Source organism: Acyrthosiphon pisum, chromosome A2 (assembly GCF_005508785.2).
Source record: "Acyrthosiphon pisum isolate AL4f chromosome A2, pea_aphid_22Mar2018_4r6ur, whole genome shotgun sequence".
NCBI classification, from domain to species: Eukaryota; Metazoa; Arthropoda; class Insecta; order Hemiptera; family Aphididae; genus Acyrthosiphon; species Acyrthosiphon pisum.
The window spans coordinates 13,927,193-13,948,667 of record NC_042495.1 but is presented as its reverse complement, the minus strand read 5'-3'; the positions used below and the strand labels follow the sequence as shown (position 1 = coordinate 13,948,667).

Sequence of the window (21,475 nt, the reverse complement as noted above, 5' to 3'; positions counted from 1 at the left end):
TTTGGTTTAACTCTCCCTTTTTTCGAATTTGAGAGTTATGATTATGAATGCATAATTTTGAGGAAATAGGTACATTTTAAAGCTAAATATCGTTATAACCAAATCATTTATTTCGCTTAAATTCAACTTTATTTAATTTTAATCTACACTGTTAAAATAATGTTAGTTGATGTAAGCTAGACGTATTTGTCACAATAGGTTGTAAAAAATTTCATAAAAACTTTTTATTATTTTTAATACATATAAAACATGCATTGGTTCATCATTGAAAAGTAATACTGATTAGATAAGTATTGAACCCAGCCGTAGATAGCAGAAAATATCAGAGCACTTATTATTCAGTTTCTTGACAACCGTTGCGCGTGCACAAGTTCGTATATGTACATATGGTTTCAGTCGTTGCCTATAAAATTTAAGCTGTTATAGGTAGGTACATTTATGTTCTGTAAAACTCATTAGGTAGCACTATATTTTGGGTATTAATAATATTCATTCGTCTCATTCACGCGTTTGTTGTCTTACAAATAATATGGAAGTACAAAGTACCTGACATTGAAAATGTATGTGATGAGCTGTTCCAGTTTAGCTTCATTAGTTTTAATATTAGAGTAACATAACCAATTATTTACTTAAGGTAACGGTTTTTTTTAGTTACGACATCATAAGCGTTTTATCGATAATTTATTTTTTAAGTGAGTTGTAACTTATAAGCTCAGCGATGTACACAAAGACGGGAGGAGGGGTTTGGGTGTTCGATTGATTTATTTTTTTACAATACTCATAGGTATAACATACAAATGTATACAATTTGAAAAATATTTTAATTCTTATACGCATATATAATATATATAATTTTAAATGTAGATCCTTACCATTGAAAATATCTGGATACGAGTACCCTATTTCCTAACAAAATATTGTTTAGTAATTGCTTGATCCTCTCTCCGCAAAGATACATTTGAATTTATGTCACATAAACCTTGCTTATAATTCATCATATAAATTGTTTTTTTATAACATATTTAAGTAGGTTGTAGGTATTTCATGAATAAATAAAATAAAATTATATAAAACTATGTAAATTAATATTAATTAAAAAAATGTCAAACAGCATAGGTAATACTAATATACTATATATATAATACTGTTATTAAAATAATTTTAATAATTTTAAATATTAAAATTTTTCATATAGTCTTGGGAATGTTATTTATAACACTTTATTGTATTATGTCAAGTTACAACAGAATTATAATAATATACCATAAATGGTATACCAACTATTCTTATCGACAATCAACGGCGCGGCGTTGTGATTTCAGGGCAAAAATAAATATCCAAACTAAAAATAAACAAAATTAAAAACAAATTATATCTTTTGAGTCTTGAAAAGGAACCTGATCGGCTACAAAAAAATTCAAAACGTTATATTATCGCCTGTTCTATGAAAATTAAATTGTCAATGAACGAAACCAAAACGTTCAAAATCATAATTAATAAGAACTTAGTTCCGTTCAAGTTCATTTCTTGAAAATCGAACTCATTCATATAAAGTTCACACAATTTGAACGCGTTCTTATGAACTCGTTCTTTCCCATCACTGCTACTAACACAAACTGATAGACTGACGACTGTAGTTCGAAGCGTACATTCGGCAATAGTCAACGACCAACGTAGTATAAAAACGTGTACATTTTATATAACATTGTTTGTGTTTGTTATTTTACAATGCCAAAGGGTCCAAGTTCAAAATTACCATAACTTAGAAAATGGATTGAACCGTATAATAAATCAGGTGAGGTAAATAATAAATATTGTAGTTTTTTTTTTCATAATTTATGTTTTGATTTTATAACTTTACAATAAATAAATAGCTGTAATAATCAAAAATTATTTTGCATGTTTTGCATTCTTTTCTTGCATATTTTTACTTTTTTTAGTGCATGTTTGCATGCATATTTTACTTATAACAAACATTTTTCAAAAAGGGAGAGGCTAAGAAGCTTTAGATAGGTTGCACCCTCTGCGTCAAAGGTCTGGACACGCCTATGAATTAATATAGGAACTGAAAAAAAAACTAAAATAGTTATGGTGCCTACTTTACTTCTTCAAATAATAATTTCGTAGAACCCAAATAAAATATAAATCAAAACAAAATATTTAATTTTTTTTTTTAAACTTGTAATAAATGTATTTCTTTATGCTACAGCGGGCTTTTAAACCCCTTTAATTGTCTGGGAAATTTAATATTAACTAATAAAATAGTTTTTTTAATATATTTTTTAGATTAGAAATGGACGCTGCGAGCAGCAAAGAAAAACAGCTACCAAATCCACGAGCCACAGCAAATATCTTCGAAATTCTTACATTCAGGTGCTAATTAATATTTGAATTATGGTTGCATTAGAATATATTATATATGCTCATAATTAATAGGAATTGAAAAAACTTTAGTTACCTACTTTACTTTATTAAATCATAATTTCGTAGAACCCAAATTAAATACAACTCTAAATATTTAATTTAATTTTAATAGGTATGGGTTCTTGTAACAAATGTTTTTCTTTATGCTACAGCTGGCTTTTAAGCCTCTTTAAAACGGGACAAAAGAGAGATTTGGAGAGCAATGATTTATACGATTCACTCAACGATCACAAGTCATCATTATTAGGACTTGAAATTGAAAAGTAAATTTATAAGATTATATTATTTTTAAACTAACACTCACAAATTTTCTTTAATTTTTTTAATACAAGGAGATGGAAAATCGAGATCGCTAATGCAAAAAGTACAAAACGGAAACCTAGTTTATTGAGAGTTTTAGTTCGAATGTTTGGTGGAAGTTTTTTGTACTATGGATTAGTGCAAATGTTCATTGAAGCCATATTAAGGTAAATATATTTAATAAATCGTAAAAAATATATTGAATATTATCATATTCAATTTTCACTCGTATGTGTATAATATCATTGTAAGCAAGTCTTTGATATTGTTTTAAAAATAAACAAACATTTATTTTATAAAACAAAATCAGGGAACTCGATCTTCTGTATAGTTGGTAGGCCATTGTGACTTGTGAGATGGTTCGGTGGCTAAGTTACAACCTACATGTTAGATGGCAAGTCACGAAAAATGTTTACTTCAATGAGACAAAAATGGGTACGATAGTGATAAGACCGAGTATGCTGTAAAACAGTTTCTTAAATTTAGGTAAACTCAATATTTTACTAAAGAACGATGATATATATACTCGTATCATATACGCAATTGTACATAATTGGAAGAATATAATTTAAAAGACAAGCAATTTGTATTAAAATACAATTTAAGTTTGTTAATCGATAAATATATATTTTTTATTTAATATATAAATGTAAAATAAGTATATTAAATATTTGTTTTACATATATTAATACAAAAAATATATAATAGTGGATATCTTCCCTCAAGAACGGGGACATTTACACAGATTAATGAAGGAATAGTATATAAGGCTAGGTAATAATGTCTATAGCCTTTTTCGTAAATTACGTCCTAGTTTTGCCAAGTTTCGAGTGTACCTTGTCATTGAGTTACTTACCTAAATAGATTTGTTAAATTTTAATTAAATGATACAACATTAATTGTAAAAAAAATCTGAGCTTTTTGGAAATAAAAATCATATCAGCGATTATATAATATATAATGTGAGTAGGAATGATGAGCGTGAACTTTTTATAGAATGACTCAACCTTTACTCATTGGTGGACTGTTAGCATATTTCAACCCCGGTGGATCCAAAACCATAAACACTAAACATGCATACATGTATGCATTCGGTCTGTTGTTAAACATATTAGCTTACACAGTGTTGTTTCATTATTCGCAATTAGAAATGCTACACATTGGAATGAAGATCCGGGTTGCTTGCTGTTCAACAATATATAAAAAGGTAAATTCACTTACCAAAAATAAATAAGTACCTATACGGCTATACCATTGTATCAAGATTTATTAAACATAAAATTATCAATGAGCACTTATTGGTTCACATAAAATCTCAAATCGAATACAAAAAAAATTGAGTTATAAAAACGGAAATATGAAGAGCAAAATATATTTAAAAACACCCACTGTGTATTTACCTTCTGTAATGGTGAAAGTTTTATTTTTATTTAGTTTCTTAAACAAACGGCATGGGAAAATCAAGGATAGTACGATTTAAAGTTAATAATGTTTTTGTTGTTACTGATTAATGATTATCAAATATCAAATGTTTCATATGATTTATAATAAATTAAGTAGTTATTATTGCTACTCATACGGTTCTATGTCTTTTTTTTATTATGTATACATATATAGGCATTAACATTAAGTACAACTTCTCTCTGTGAAACGACAGTCGGTCAAGTAGTAAATTTGATATCAAATGACGTAAACCGATTCGATATGGCATTAAGATGTATACAATTTTTATTGATCGGACCTTTGCAAACTATTATAGTCACATATTTCTTGTGGCAAGAAATAGGCGTATCGTCAATAATTGGAGTAACTGTCTTTCTCGCGTTTGTTCCATTACAAGGTACGTTTTAAAGCGATTGTAATTTGTAGCATGATAACGTATTTTTAAATATGTACATTTTTATTTTCAGGATGGTTGGGGAAGATTACGTCTGACTATCGGTCAAAAATCGCACCAAGGACGGACGAAAGAGTAAGAATAATGAACGAAATAATATCAGGCATACAAGTGATTAAGATGTACACATGGGAGAAACCTTTTGCATTGCTTGTACAATATGCAAGAAAGTATGTGTTACGGATATATTTAATAGAGTTGATAAATTAAATAAATGTGAATTTGTTTTTTTACAGGATGGAAATCGAACAGATCAGAGGAACATCGTGGATTAGAGTTTTTTTTCAATCATTCAGAATATTTCATATTAGATTTGCTTTGTTTACATCCATTTTATCATATGTATTATTAGGAAATTACATTAACACGCAACAAGTAAATACACAAGTTGAAAATATTTATTATAAATAGGCATGTCGCTAGAATTGCTTTCCCTGGGGCATGGACTGGAGCATAAAATTTTTGTGCATGGATTAGGGTTTTTTCAAAAATTCTTTGATTACTCAGATAAACAATTTACTTTAATTTAACTCAGCACTTCTATTATAGTAGCTCACCTATACAGGTACTCTCAGTAGTTTTATACAGGTATTCCACGTTCTAAATAGATAATATGACATATGTATGAACTTTTGAGTGATTAATAACGTTTCAAAAATAGTTAATACTACCATTGATTATATTATAATTGATTATTGATAATATTAAATAATAGTACTTATAATCAATGATATGTACTATTTATATAATAACACAACACTCTCATACGTGTTAGGTATTTACTAACACAATATTATATAACCATTCTGTTGCTGAGTGGACTAAAGATTTCTGTTGCTATGATTATTGAGATATTCAGGTTTACTAGCATATTAGCTTAACTAATTTTATTATTAAGATGAAGTTTTGAACTCAATTATAGGTTAAACCGTTGGCCTCTCTGACCGACAACAATATCATTCCAGTTTATCTATAATATTTGGACCGACACGCGACATGCTGTCCACCTTCAAATATTTTTCAACCAACATTGGCTTATATATTTACATAAAAAAAGTATAACATAATTTTGCACAACGGTGCATAGTCTTCCGGGCACAAAGTGGCCAATATTGCAGCCGGATCGACGCTAACGTTGCTTGTGGCCTGTGAGCGACCATGTAATAAATGCTCATGCAGCATGCTCCCATTGAAACAACAAAATTACAATATAAGTCTTTTGGTAATGCTATGAGTTGCCGTAAACCCATGTAATTATTTTTCAAAACTGTCCTTTTTAACTCTAATTATAAGTTACAAATTTGCACTATATTGTAACTCAGTTGGTGTGAAAACTCTGCACCTTGATATTTTTGGTTTTTTCATTTTATTATAAAAACTCACGCAATACGTGGCAATTCATATTATTTTATCTAACGAAAAATACTTATCAAATATAGAAAATTTACCTACGGTAATACCGGAATATTGTATAATGTTTTAGATTCTGAGTGGAACGATGAATGTATTGATTTTACAATGATGTGTTTTTGTATTTTTTTTTATTTTTTGTGTCTGTGTACACGATAAGTAGTCAAAATAATGCTTCGATTTTCACCTACAGTATCTTGTTTGATGGGAGAATGAATATTGTTGGTGTATTGGGAAGGTCAAAATTTAAAATTCCCAATAGTTTTCAAAAGCGCCGGGAAAAACAACATAAAAGTTAAGGAAAAAACGGGAATATTTACGCAAAATCGGTTTTCCACAAAATGAAATTTTCATTGGTTACTTATATTTCAATTTCCTATACACAATACAATTTTCAAAATATTTTGATTTGTTTTGAACTGTTTAGGAACATTTTCTGTTTCCAATTTTATTAGATTTCTGTCTATGAATGTCAATAAAACATTATTTGCTAGGGAAAAAAGCTTGAAAATTTAATACAAGGCTTCTACTAAATAGTTACAATGTCATTTAAAAAGTATTATAAATCCTTGGTCGCAGTTTTTTTTTATAAGCATTTAAAGTTTAAAAACTTACAAAATATGGAAAAATCACGAAAATTATCAAATTATTTTGAGTTAAGAATTCATAAAAATTTTTCTTTTTAAATCTAAGATTTTAAAATGTAATACAAGATTCCTTATAAGATTATATACATTAATCAAAAAAAAAAAAAAAATGCCTATAAGAAAGTCAAATTAAATTTTTATGAGCGTTTAAAATTCTAATTTTTACAACATTGGATATTCACTCGATTTCTCATGTAGCGATTTTCTTATTTTGTTGTAATTCAAAGACGAATAACTGTAGATGCATGAATATTTCACGGAATGTTTATTTTATTAATTCTTATACTTGATAGATTTTCAAAATATTTTGATTTGTTTTGAGGTGTTTACAGACAATTTCATATTTCAATTTGTTTATTATTTTTTCTATGAATATCAATAAAGTTTTATCTGTTGGGCCAAAAAGTGAAAAAATTTAATACAAGGCTCCTGATATATTGTCACAATAGCAGTTAAAAATATTAAAAATACATATGAACAATTTTTTTTATAAGCATTATAAAAGCAGTATCATGCTTTAAGGAGTAATATTTAGGTACTTCACATGACATAAATATTTGGGCTATGACTATGTGTGAGCATAGGCGCAAATTGAGAGGTCTTGGGGGGGGGGGCTAAGCCCCACAAGTTAGCCCCCCCAAGACAAAAGTTGAAATTGCGCCTACCTATGTGTGTGAGTAGTAAATGATAATTAGTGTGGGTTTCCGAAAATCACTGTAATACAGCGTCGAGCAACCGCCCCCAGATGCAACTCTCACACACGCACACACATGTCAATACATTGCGAAAAATGAAAATGTTGCTGTTTGAGTTACCATAACACCGGCACGATACACTCAATATGCTTAAGATGACTGTCTATGTACAATATTTAACGACCCGATCAAAAGTAAAACCATCTGACCGATAACAATATCATTCCAGTTTATGTCCGGTTAATATTAATACATGAGAATTATAAATGTACTAAAATAACCAAGTAGAATAGTATTATTACCTATCTAAGAGTAGTAGAACGTGGATATATTGATAGTATCAAAATGTTTGATACACTGTATAGTTTATTATGATCTCGGTATTTGCCTATAGAAATTTATCAAAATACTCACAAAAGTTCCTATTCATAATATTATAATACCTTAATTAGATTCTGAGCAGAGCGAGGGATCTAGTGGTTTTACAATGGTGTTAATTATTATTTTTTTTTTATCCTGTATATAACATTTTTACCAGAAGAAGTCAGAAGGAGTTTTTACCAGAATCTAAAATTGATACAATTTATGATATAGCTCTTATAAAAATAACTTGTGAGGTTCCATAACAGATTGGCTATTACAATTTTCAGTGATGGCCCCTCTTGGAGCCGTGTCTGATAATCAAAATATAATACAACATTTATGCCTGAACCTTAATCTATTGGCTATTACCTAGTTGTATATTAATAAAACGTACTTCTATAGGTTTTCGTTATAATATCGTATTTCAATATATTAAGGATAACAATGACAGTACTCTTCCCTGAAGGTGTTTTAATACTAGGTGAGATGTTGATATCCATTAAACGCATTCAGGTATAAAAATAATAATTATTTAAGATTATAAATATAATTGCAAATAAATAATAAATAATAATTTTTTGTTTGAAAAGTCATTTTTGTTACAAGATGAAAAGGACAAGCCTAATAAACAACTGTTATTGAAATCAGAAACAACATCGATAAATGGCGCAGAAATGTCAAATATTAATAATAAAAATTGTATAGAAAATACAACTGAAAATGAAGGAGGTATTGACAAATTGGGAAATTTTGGAATCGACATTTTAAACGCCTCGGCCAAATGGATACTTAATCAACCAGATAAATCTTTAAATAACATTAATTTAACCGTTAGACCTGGGCGGTTGGTTGCAATCATTGGGCCTGTAGGAGCTGGAAAAGTATGTATGTGGAATGAGCTATATGGAAAATGAGTAATAACAGAATAATAATATGATAAAACTTTACTTTTCATGAAGAGTTCATTGATTCATGCGATTCTACGTGAATTGCCACTTTGCGAAGGAAGTATTTCCGTGCATGGTACAGTATCGTACGCTTGCCAAGAACCGTGGTTGTTTAACGGTTCAGTTCAACAAAATATACTTTTTGGTTCGCCAATGGATCATGATCGTTATAAAGAAGTACAATTTTCAAACGATAATACTGATAATAGAATTTGCTTTTACTAAAAATTGTTAATTTCATGGAAATTATTTATAGGTTATAAAAGTATGCGCATTGAAAACTGATTTTAAACAACTTCCTTATGGTGACAGATCTTTAGTAGGAGAAAGAGGAGTGTCTCTTAGTGGTGGTCAAAGAGCGAGAGTAAATCTAGCAAGGTAAGTAGATAATTAGTTGTTTAATTTTTTTTATGATTTTTTGTTATTTTACGTTTCTAGAGCTGTATATAAACAAGCCGATATTTATTTATTGGACGACCCTTTGTCAGCTGTTGACACACACGTTGGAAAACATTTATTTGAAAAATGTATTAAGGGTAGGTACATAATGTCTTTAGTTGTCGTTAGTATATTAATTTGAATAATTTTATGACACATATTATATTTCTAATTTACAGGTTACCTCAAAAATAAAACGTGTATTCTTATTACTCACCAAATACAATACTTGTCAAGTGTTGATCAAATTGTTTTGATGGAAAATGTAAGTAGTAATTTTGGCAATAGTCCTAGAATAAAATATGTTTTAATAATTATGAAATAATTTTTTATTTTAATTTTTTTCCCAGGCAAATATATTAGCCGAGGGTTCGTATCAGGAACTTCAATCTTCTGGCTTAGACTTTACAAAATTACTTAGGTCATCGGAGGAAACAACCACTGATAGTGAAATTAATATAAAAAATGCAACTAGTAACAGTTTGGAACAACACTCAGAATTATCTCGACAAGGGTCTATTAAGAGTGTTGCATCGTCCGTTGACGAGGATACATTGAATGGAGCTCAAACAGAACTCACTGAAGCGGCTGAAACTAGGTCATCCAGAAATGTTTCACGTACCGTTTATTTGTCTTATATTTCTGCTGGAGGAAATATTTTTAAAATATCATTTTTATTATTTTTGTGCATTTTTACACAAGTTCTTGCTACTGGTGTAGATTATTGGATAAGTTATTGGTAAGGTAGTTGGATTTTTTTTTCTTTCAATTTTAAAATATAGTGAAATATTTTAGGGTTTATCTAGAAGATCACGTTTTTCCTAATGCAGAGAGTAATTCTATGAATATCAATTATATTACATACCTATTATTCGATACAACTTCGATAATATCTCGCCAATTTTGTGTTATAATGTACGCTATTTTAAATTTAACTTTGCTAATAGTTATTTTCATAAGATGTGCTATGTTTGTATCAGTCATAATGGACTCCTCTATGAATCTACATAACAATATGTTTAACGCTATCACAAGAGCCACAATGTATTTCTTCAATACAAATTCATCGGGTAATGAAATTTCTTAAATAATTATTTAACTGCATGTTTAATAGATAGTCAATATTAATTTTTCAGGTCGAATTCTAAACCGCTTTACTAAAGATGTTGGTGCTATTGATGAAATATTACCTTTGCCTTTATTGGATTTTGTTACCGTAATTACATTAAATTCGTTTTTACTTCATTTAATGTGCACAATAACATTATTTTATACATATATTTACAATATGGTAAATTTTTTTTTGTATTAATATTGTTTTACCAGATAGCATTGCAACTTATAGGAACTCTTGTTGTGGTTGGTATAATTAACATTTATCTTCTCATACCGACTTTCATCATAGGATTGATTTGTTATTATACAGTTATTTTTTATTTATCAACATCACGTAGTATCAAACGTTTGGAAGGTGTTAGTAAGTGCTGAAATAATTATTCTCATTATGTATCACACAAAATATATGTTATGGAATTTTAAACAAGGAATTATTATATTTTTCAAATATAAAATATAGCCCGAAGTCCCGTGTATGGATATTTGAATGCGTCGCTTCAAGGATTATCTACTATCCGAGCGTTTAAAGCTGAGGATATTTTATGCAAAGAATTTGATGAACATCAAGTAACGAAAACACATTACGCATCTATAATAAAATACTAATAATTTATTTAAAAATTCAAGGATTTACATTCTTCGACTTGGTATTTATTTATTTCAACAAGTGAAGCATTTGGATTTTCGTTGGACATGGTATCTTTAATGTATTTATGTATATTAACTTTCAGTTTCTTACTAGTAAACAATGGTAATATACAATTAATTTTATTGAAATTAGTTTAATAGTTTAATAGTTTTTTAATATAGTTAATTAATTTTTAGATATATTTGGGGGAGATGTTGGATTAGTTTTAACTCAATTAATTAGTATGACGGGTTCTCTCCAGTGGGGAATAAGACGATTAGCAGAATTAGATAATCAAATGTCGTCTGTCGAGAGAGTACTTGAATATACAAATGTCCCGCAGGAAGCTCCACTTGAATCTTCTCCGGGTAATTTATTCTTAATAACATAATAGGTATAATGTAAAACAATTCAATTTAGAATAACATATATATGTATATTGTATAGTTACAGAAAAAATTGAAATGTTCAGTATATCTTTAGATTTATATATTTAAAATATTAATGAATTTTTTATTCCTAACCTTAATCGTATATTTGTTTGATCATATTTCATTTACCAACATTATGACCAGTAGTCAGTACTAGCATTAATGTATATGTTATTACTTATAAGGTATCTATTTAATGTATAATATACATTATTTTAAAGTAAATATTTCTTTATTCTTGTTTTAGATAAAAAACCACCAAGAGAATGGCCAGATAAAGGTCAAATTGTGTTTGAGAATTTTTATCTACGTTATAGCTTAGATGGGGATCATGTTTTAAAAAATCTCAATATTCTAATACAGCCAATGGAAAAAGTAATATTAACCAATACATACTATTATCAATATTATTTTAATAGCTTTGAACCTTGGTACAATGCAATTGTCTTTTAATTTAGGTAGGAATTGTTGGTAGAACTGGTGCAGGTAAATCGTCAATAATAGGAGCGTTATTTAGACTCGCTCTCAATGAGGGAAATATCACCATCGACGGTATAGAAATACATGAATTAGGATTACATGATTTACGTTCCAAAATTTCTATAATTCCTCAAGAACCAGTTTTATTTTCGGGATCAATGCGAAAAAACCTAGATCCTTTAGACGAATACTCAGATCATGCTCTTTGGAATGCTTTAGAAGAAGTATATTTTCTCGTTTATAATATTTTTAAAAAACAGTTTTTTTTATGTTTGCGTGATTATTATTACGCAGTAGTAAGACAAGTTTCGTAACGTTTTGTGGATTTATTACTGTTTAAGGTGCAACTTAAAACCGTCGTTGAGGATTTGCCCGACGGTCTGAACTCAAAAATGTCTGAAGGCGGGTCAAATTTCAGCGTTGGTCAAAGGCAATTAGTGTGTTTGGCTAGAGCAATAGTGCGTAGTAATAAGATTCTCGTGTTGGATGAAGCTACTGCCAATGTCGATTCACAGTAACTATTGATACAAATCATATAAAATCGATCGCAATAATGTTCTCGTTATATTCGTAAAGCTGTGTGCATTGGATTTTTGTTTTGTTTTCAGGACCGATGCATTGATTCAAAATACGATTAGAAATAAATTTCGATCGTGTACAGTGTTAACGATCGCTCACCGTTTGAACACAGTTATGGATTCTGACAGGGTGCTTGTTATGGATGCTGGAACAATTGTCGAATTCGACTACCCTTATAACTTGTTGAAAAATAAAGATGGGTTTTTGTACAAGATGGTAGAACAAACTGGATCCGAATCGTCTGATTTGTTGCATAGTATAGCAGCTGAGGTATATTACGATATTAAATTACACAGATTGTATTTATTCCATCGAATATATTTATTTATTGTTCATAACATGGTTTATGCATTATTTTTTTTTATAGAGCTTTAACACAACGAAGAATCAACAGTAAAACGAATCGTCGGTTTATACTTCTATTTTATTTTTTAAATTCTGTTTATTTATTTACTAAAATAAATGAGGTTTGCTTAACTATAAGAATAATGTTATAAAATGACTTCGAATTTTGTTGCTACTCACACTATTTAACTGATATAAATAATATTATTACATTTAATATATTACTATTTACGTTATATATGAAAATATTTAATCAAAATAATATTATGTTAATTAATTAAATAGGTTCTTTTTAGTGAGTTATGTCATTGCAAAAATTGTGTTGATTGGTTGAGCAAGGATTATCTTGCGTTAACCGTTAAACCGTCTGAGATAATACATTTATTATTTAACAATATAAATATTGAATATTCATTGTTGTTGTAATACTTTTGCGTATCTTGAATCTTCAGACCCTAAGTATTCATTTTATATTTTGGGCTTTGGGCTATATTAGATTTAAAGTATAAAATTTGTTTATTTATTTATAATTTGCCGATCACCTCGATCACATGTTACGAACTTGTAAGACGGAGACAGTAAAATATTATACTGGTGAGGCGTCCTTTTAAGGTGGTTCCTGTGGGTCATGAAGTCTTTGTCTAACACACGCGCAACATAGGATTTGTAAGACGGAGACAATATTATATGCGGGTGAAGCGTCCTCTTAAAGTATTAAACACAGACGCAATCGGATTTCGTACTGAAAGACGATAATAGAGTCTATAACAAAAATCAGATTTAATAACAATTATTATTATTATCCATAGATTTTTCTACTAAACAATATAATAATTCAACGATAGAAGTTAGTTACTGATAATAATTTAATTATACTATCATAGCATTCTATAAGAACCTAGTTAAAAATTATAATATTGATAAAACTAGTTACTAGTTATTCTTATTTTATGTAGGTACAATTATAATATTATATTAATAAAATTAAAATAATTTTTCACAGATGAATCTGTTACTTTTAAGATATGACATTATTCTGGCTAGAAAAATATCGAGTAACAAGATTAGTCAGTGCAGAATAAAGTCAAATCTACGAAGAGACTATATTCCAGCTGGAAGCTATATTTTATTTTAAGGAGAAATAAAGACATTTGAGCTAGTACCGTCTTTAATATTATATAAATAAAAGCCTGCAAATTTTGATGGTATAAGTCAAAAAACGTTTGTCACTATTCTTCCAGGGGTCACAATATAAATATAATTATAAAACAATTATTAATTTGACAGATATGCTATTCAACCACTTTTAAGTAGGTAATTATTAATTAATTATTATTTTCCATGCAGCGTATTGTTTAAAATGGTTTATATTTAATCTATAATCTGTAGAATGTATGATTATACCTTATATTGTCAAAGTATCTGTATTTAAAATCAAATACTTAATTACAATTTTTTTTTATTTTACTATTTTAGCTCATACAATATCTTCTAATTGCAATCAAATCACGGTGATAATAACAAATACTAAAAACAAATGTGGCCATCAGAAAATGTCCTTGGGTTATGACTTATAGGTCATTTGGTTTAACTCTCCCTTTTTTCGAATTTGAGGTTATGATTAGAATGCATAATTTTGAGGAAATACATTTTAAAGCTAAATATCGTTATAACCAAATCATTTATTTCGCTTAAATTCAACTTTATTTAATTTTAATCTACACTGTTAAAATAATGTTAGTTGATGTAAGCTAGACGTATTTGTCACAATAGGTTGTAAAAAATTTCATAAAAACTTTTTATTATTTTTAATACATATAAAACATGCATTGGTTCATCATTGAAAAGTAATACTGATTAGATAAGTATTGAACCCAGCCGTAGATAGCAGAAAATATCAGAGCACTTATTATTCAGTTTCTTGACAACCGTTGCGCGTGCACTGCAAGTTCGTATATGTACATATGGTTTCAGTCGTTGCCTATAAAATTTAAGCTGTTATAGGTAGGTACATTTATGTTCTGTAAAACTCATTAGGTAGCACTATATTTTGGGTATTAATAATATTCATTCGTCTCATTCACGCGTTTGTTGTCTTACATATAATATGGAAGTACAAAGTACCTGACATTGAAAATGTATGTGGTGAGCTGTTCCAGTTTAGCTTCATTAGTTTTAATATTAGAGTAACATAACCAATTATTTACTTAAGGTAACGGTTTTTTTTAGTTACGACATCATAAGCGTTTTATCGATAATTTATTTTATTATTTATTTTTATTTTTCGATTGATATATTTTTTTACAATACTCATAGGTATAACATACAAATGTATACAATTTGAAAAATATTTTAATTCTTATATGCATATATAATATATATAATTTTAAATGTAGATCCTTACCATTGAAAATATCTGGATACGAGTACCCTATTACCTAACAAAATATTGTTTAGTAATTGCTTGATCCTCTCTCCGCAAAGATACATTTGAATTTATGTCACATAAACCTTGCTTATAATTCATCATATAAATTGTTTTTTTATAACATATTTAAGTAGGATGTAGGTATTTCATGAATAAATAAAATAAAATTATATAAAACTATGTAAATTAATATTAATTAAAAAAATGTCAAACAGCATAATACTAATATACTATATATATATAATACTGTTATTAAAATAATTTTAATAATTTTAAATATTAAAATTTTTCATATAGTCTTGGGAATGTTATTTATAACACTTTATTGTATTATATCAAGTTACAACAGAATTATATTAATATACCATAAATGGTATACAAACTATTCTTATCGGCAATCAACGGCGCGGCGTTGTGATTTCAGGGCAAAAATAAATATCCAAACTAAAAATAAACAAAATTAAAAACAAATTATATCTTTTGAGTCTTGAAAAGGAACCTGATCGGCTACAAAAAAATTCAAAACGTTATCTTATCGCCTGTTCTATGAAAATTAAATTGTCAATTAACGAAACCAAAACGTTCAAAATCATAATTAATAAGAACTTAGTTCCGTTCAAGTTCATTTCTTGAAAATCGAACTCATTCATATAAAGTTCACACAATTTGAACGCGTTCTTATGAACTCGTTCTTTCCCATCACTGCTACTAACACGAACTGATAGACTGACGACTGTAGTTCGAAGCGTACATTCGGCAATAGTCAACGACCAACGTAGTATAAAAACGTGTACATTTTATATAACATTGTTTGTGTTTGTTATTTTACAATGCCAAAGGGTCCAAGTTCAAAATTACCATAACTTAGAAAATGGATTGAACCGTATAACAAATCAGGTGAAGTAAATAATAAATATTGTAGTTTTTTTTTTCATAATTTATGTTTTGATTTTATAACTTTACAATAAATAAATAGCTGTAATAATCAAAAATTATTTTGCATGTTTTGCATTCTTTTCTTGCATATTTTTACTTTTTTTAGTGCATGTTTGCATGCATATTTTACTTATAACAAACATTTTTCAAAAAGGGAGAGGCTAAGAAGCTTTAGATAGGTTGCACCCTCTGCGTCAAAGGTCTGGACACGCCTATGAATTAATATAGGAACTGAAAAAAAAACTAAAATTGTTATGGTGCCTACTTTACTTCTTCAAATAATAATTTCGTAGAACCCAAATAAAATATAAATCAAAACAAAAAAATTTAATTTTTTTTTTTTAAACTTGTAATAAATGTATTTCTTTATGCTACAGCGGGCTTTTAAACCTCTTTAATTGTCTGGGAAATTTAATATTAACTAACAAAATAGTTTTTTAAATATATTTTTAGATTAGAAATGGACGCTGCGGGCAGCAAAGAAAAACAGCTACCAAATCCACGAGCCACAGCAAATATCTTCGAAATTCTTACATTCAGGTGCTAATTAATATTTGAATTATGGTTGCATTAGAATATATTATATATGCTCATAATTAATAGGAATTGAAAAAACTTTAGTTACCTACTTTACTTTATTAAATCATAATTTCGTAGAACCCAAATTAAATACAACTCAAAACTAAATATTTAATTTAATTTTAATAGGTATGGGTTCTTGTAACAAATGTTTTTCTTTATGCTACAGCTGGCTTTTAAGCCTCTTTAAAACGGGACAAAAGAGAGATTTGGAGAGCAATGATTTATACGATTCACTCAACGATCACAAGTCATCATTATTAGGACTTGAAATTGAAAAGTAAATTTATAAGATTATATTATTTTTAAACTAACACTCACAAATTTTCTTTAATTTTTTTAATACAAGGAGATGGAAAATCGAGATCGCTAATGCAAAAAGTACAAATCGGAAACCTAGTTTATTGAGAGTTTTAGTTCGAATGTTTGGTGGAAGTTTTTTGTACTATGGATTAGTGCAAATGTTCATTGAAGCCATATTAAGGTAAATATATTTAATAAATCGTAAAAAATATATTCAATATTATCATATTCAATTTTCACTCGTATGTGTATAATATCATTGTAAGCAGGTCTGTGATATTGTTTTAAAAATAAACAAACATTTATTGTATAAAACAAAATCAGGGAACTCGATCTTCTGTATAGTTGGTAGGCCATTGTGACTTGTGAGATGGTTCGGTGGCTAAGTTACAACCTACATGTTAGATGGCAAGTCACGAAAAATGTTTACTTCAATGAGACAAAAATGGGTACGATAGTGATAAGACCGAGTATGCTGTAAAACAGTTTCTTAAATTTAGGTAAACTCAATATTTTACTAAAGAACGATGATATATATACTCGTATCATATACGCAATTGTACATAATTGGAAGTATATAATTTAAAAGACAAGCAATTTGTATTAAAATACAATTTAAGTTTGTTAATCGATAAATATATATTTTTTATTTAATATATAAATGTAAAATAAGTATATTAAATATTTGTTTTACATATATTAATACAAAAAATATATAATAGTGGATATCTTCCCTCAAGGACGGGGACATTTACACAGATTAATGAAGGAATAGTATATAAGGATAGGTAATAATGTCTATAGCCTTTTTCGTAAATTACGTCCTAGTTTTGCCAAGTTTCGAGTGTACCTTGTCATTGAGACATTGAGTTACTTACCTAAATAGATTTGTTAAATTTTAATAAAATGATACAACATTAATTGTAAAAAAAATTTGAGCTTTTTGGAAATAAAAATCATATCAGCGATTATATAATATATATAATGTGAGTAGGAATGATGAGCGTGAACTTTTTATAGAATGACTCAACCTTTACTCATTGGTGGACTGTTAGCATATTTCAACCCCGGTGGATCCAAAACCATAAACACTAAACATGCATACATGTATGCATTCGGTCTGTTGTTAAACATATTAGCTTACACAGTGTTGTTTCATTATTCGCAATTGGAAATGCTACACATTGGAATGAAGATCCGGGTTGCTTGCTGTTCAACAATATATAAAAAGGTAAATTCACTTACCAAAAATAAATAAGTACCTATACGGCTATACCATTAAATTATATGTTATTGTATCAAGAGTTATTAAACATAAAATTATCAATGAGCACTTATTGGTTCACATAAAATCTCAAATCGAATACAAAAAAAATTGAGTTATAAAAACGGAAATATGGAGAGCTAAATATATTTAAAGACACCCACTGTGTATTTACCTTCTGTAATGGTGAAAGTTTTATTTTTATTTAGTTTCTTAAACAAACGGCATGGGAAAATCAAGGATAGTACGATTTAAAGTTAATAATGTTTTTGTTGTTACTGATTAATGATTATCAAATATCAAATGTTTCATATGGTTTATAATAAATTAAGTAGTTATTATTGTTACTCATACGGTTCTATGTCTTTTTTTTATTATGTATACATATATATAGGCATTAACATTAAGTACAACTTCTCTCTGTGAAACGACAGTCGGTCAAGTAGTAAATTTGATATCAAATGACGTAAACCGATTCGATATGGCATTAATATGTATACAATTTTTATTGATCGGACCTTTGCAAACTATTATAGTCACATATTTCTTGTGGCAAGAAATAGGCGTATCGTCAATAATTGGAGTAACTGTCTTTCTCGCGTTTGTTCCATTACAAGGTACGTTTTAAAGCGATTGTAATTTGTAGCATGATAACGTATTTTTAAATATGTACATTTTTATTTTCAGGATGGTTGGGGAAGATTACGTCTGACTATCGGTCAAAAATCGCACCAAGGACGGACGAAAGAGTAAGAATAATGAACGAAATAATATCAGGCATACAAGTGATTAAGATGTACACATGGGAGAAACCTTTTGCATTGCTTGTACAATATGCAAGAAAGTATGTGTTACGGATATATTTAATAGAGTTGATAAGGTAAATAAATGTGAATTTGTTTTTTTACAGGATGGAAATCGAACAGATCAGAGGAACATCGTGGATTAGAGTTTTTTTTCAATCATTCAGAATATTTCATATTAGATTTGCTTTGTTTACATCCATTTTATCATATGTATTATTAGGAAGTTACATTAACACGCAACAAGTAAATACACAAGTTGAAAATATTTATTATAAATAGGCATGTCGCTAGAATTGCTTTCCCTGGGGCATGGACTGGAGCATAAAATTTTTGTGCATGGATTAGGGTTTTTTCAAAAATTCTTTGATTACTCAGATAAACAATTTACTTTAATTTAACTCAGCACTTCTATTATAGTAGCTCACCTATACAGGTACTCTCAGTAGTTTTATACAGGTATTCCACGTTCTAAATAGATAATATGACATATGTATGAACTTTTGAGTGATTAATAACGTTTCAAAAATAGTTAATACTACCATTGATTATATTATAATTGATTATTGATAATATTAAATAATATAATCAATGATATGATATGATATAATCAATGATATGTACTACTTATATAATAACACAACACTCTCATACGTGTTAGGTATTTACTAACACAATATTATATAACCATTCTGTTGCTGAGTGGACTAAAGATTTCTGTTGCTATGATTATTGAGATATTCAGGTTTACTAGCATATTAGCTTAACTAATTTTATTATTAAGATGAAGTTTTGAACTCAATTATAGGTTAAACCGTTGGCCTCTCTGACCGACAACAATATCATTCCAGTTTATCTATAATATTTGGACCGACACGCGACATGCTGTCCACCTTCAAATATTTTTCAACCAACATTGGCTTATATATTTACATAAAAAAAGTATAACATAATTTTGCACAATGGTGCATAGTCTTCCGGGCACAAAGTGGCCAATATTGCAGCCGGATCGACGCTAACGTTGCTTGTGGCCTGTGGGCGACCATGTAATAAATGCTCATGCAGCATGCTCCCATTGAAACAACAAAATTACAATATAAGTCTTTTGGTAATGCTATGAGTTGCCGTAAACCCATGTAATTATTTTTCAAAATGGTCCTTTTGAACTCTAATTATAAGTTACAAATTTGCACTATATTGTAACTCAGTTGGTGTGAAAACTCTGCACCCTGATATTTTTGGTTTTTTCATTTTATTATAAAAATTCACGCAATACGCGGCAATTCATATTATTTTATCTAACGAAAAATACTTATCAAATATAGAAAATTTACCTACGGTAATACCGGAATATTGTATAATGTTTTAGATTCTGAGTGGAACGATGAATGTATTGATTTTACAATGATGTGTGTATTTTTTTATTTTTTGTGTCTGTGTACACGATAAGTAGTCAAAATAATGCTTCGATTTTCACCTACAGTATATTGTTTGATGGGAGGATGAATATTTTTGGTGTATTGGGAAGGTCAAAATTTAAAATTCCCAATAGTTTTCAAAAGCGCCGGGAAAAACCACATAAAAATTAAGGAAAAAACGGGAATATTTACGCAAAATCGGTTTTCCACAAAATGAAATTTTCATTGGTTACTTATATTTCAATTTCCTATACACAATACAATTTTCAAAATATTTTGATTTGTTTTGAACTGTTTAGGAACATTTTCTGTTTCCAATTTTATTAGATTTCTATCTATGAATGTCAATAAAACATTATTTGTTTGGGAAAAAAGCTTGAAAATTTAATACAAGGCTTCTACTAAATAGTTACAATATCATTTAAAAAGTATTATAAATCCTTAGTCACAGTTTTTTTTTTATAAGCATTTAAAGTTTAAAAACTTACAAAATATGGAAAAATCACGAAAATTATCAAATTATTTTGAGTTAAGAATTCATAAAAATTTTTCTTTTTAAATCAAAGATTTTAAAATGTAATACAAGATTCCTTATATAATTATATACATTAATCAAAAAAAAAAAAATGCCTATAAGAAAGTCAAATTAAATTCTTATGAGCGTTTAAAATTCTAATTTTTACAACATTGGATATTCACTCGATTTCTCATGTAGCGATTTTCTTATTTTGTTGTAATTCAAAGACGAATAACTGTAGATGCATGAATATTTCACGGAATGTTTATTTTATTAATTCTTATACTTGATAAAATTTTCAAAATATTTTGAATTGTTTTGAGCTGTTTACAGACAATTTCGTATATCATTTTGTTTATTATTTTTTCTATGAATATCAATAAAGTTTTATCTGTTGGGACAAAAAGTGAAAAAAATTAATACAAGGCTCCTGATATATTGTCACAATAGCAGTTAAAAATATTAAAAATACATATTATGAACAATTTTTTTTTATAAGCATTCAAAGATCGAATTTTGACAAAATT

At 28.2% G+C, this 21,475-nt stretch overlaps 3 protein-coding genes across 3 annotated transcripts in view; all 3 read left to right on the top strand.

The window, feature by feature from the left end:
- LOC107882152 (probable multidrug resistance-associated protein lethal(2)03659) overlaps positions 1 to 21,475 on the top strand; it is a 41,978-nt gene that overhangs the window by 16,948 nt on the left and 3,555 nt on the right. The gene's annotated exons all lie outside the window — the stretch shown is intronic.
- Positions 1,364 to 13,126, top strand: LOC103311991 (probable multidrug resistance-associated protein lethal(2)03659). The gene is made up of 26 exons (XM_029490617.1): positions 1,364 to 1,795; positions 2,287 to 2,373; positions 2,577 to 2,687; positions 2,757 to 2,891; positions 3,721 to 3,931; positions 4,342 to 4,564; positions 4,635 to 4,791; positions 4,858 to 4,996; positions 8,139 to 8,249; positions 8,327 to 8,617; positions 8,696 to 8,860; positions 8,940 to 9,061; positions 9,122 to 9,219; positions 9,301 to 9,386; positions 9,472 to 9,860; positions 9,917 to 10,191; positions 10,258 to 10,337; positions 10,448 to 10,598; positions 10,698 to 10,804; positions 10,865 to 10,988; positions 11,063 to 11,233; positions 11,544 to 11,671; positions 11,755 to 12,000; positions 12,118 to 12,290; positions 12,385 to 12,625; positions 12,723 to 13,126. Exons 2-26 carry the CDS (start codon positions 2,294 to 2,296, stop codon positions 12,750 to 12,752), a joined length of 4,044 nt encoding a protein of 1,347 aa, XP_029346477.1. The 5' UTR covers positions 1,364 to 1,795; positions 2,287 to 2,293; the 3' UTR covers positions 12,753 to 13,126.
- LOC100169586 (multidrug resistance-associated protein 4) lies at positions 14,616 to 20,307 on the top strand. Its single transcript, XM_029490616.1, has 10 exons — positions 14,616 to 14,704; positions 15,968 to 16,025; positions 16,518 to 16,604; positions 16,813 to 16,923; positions 16,993 to 17,127; positions 17,967 to 18,177; positions 18,605 to 18,827; positions 18,898 to 19,054; positions 19,121 to 19,259; positions 19,822 to 20,307. The coding sequence occupies exons 3-10, from the start codon at positions 16,525 to 16,527 to the stop codon at positions 19,873 to 19,875; spliced, it is 1,110 nt and encodes a 369-aa protein (XP_029346476.1). The 5' UTR covers positions 14,616 to 14,704; positions 15,968 to 16,025; positions 16,518 to 16,524; the 3' UTR covers positions 19,876 to 20,307.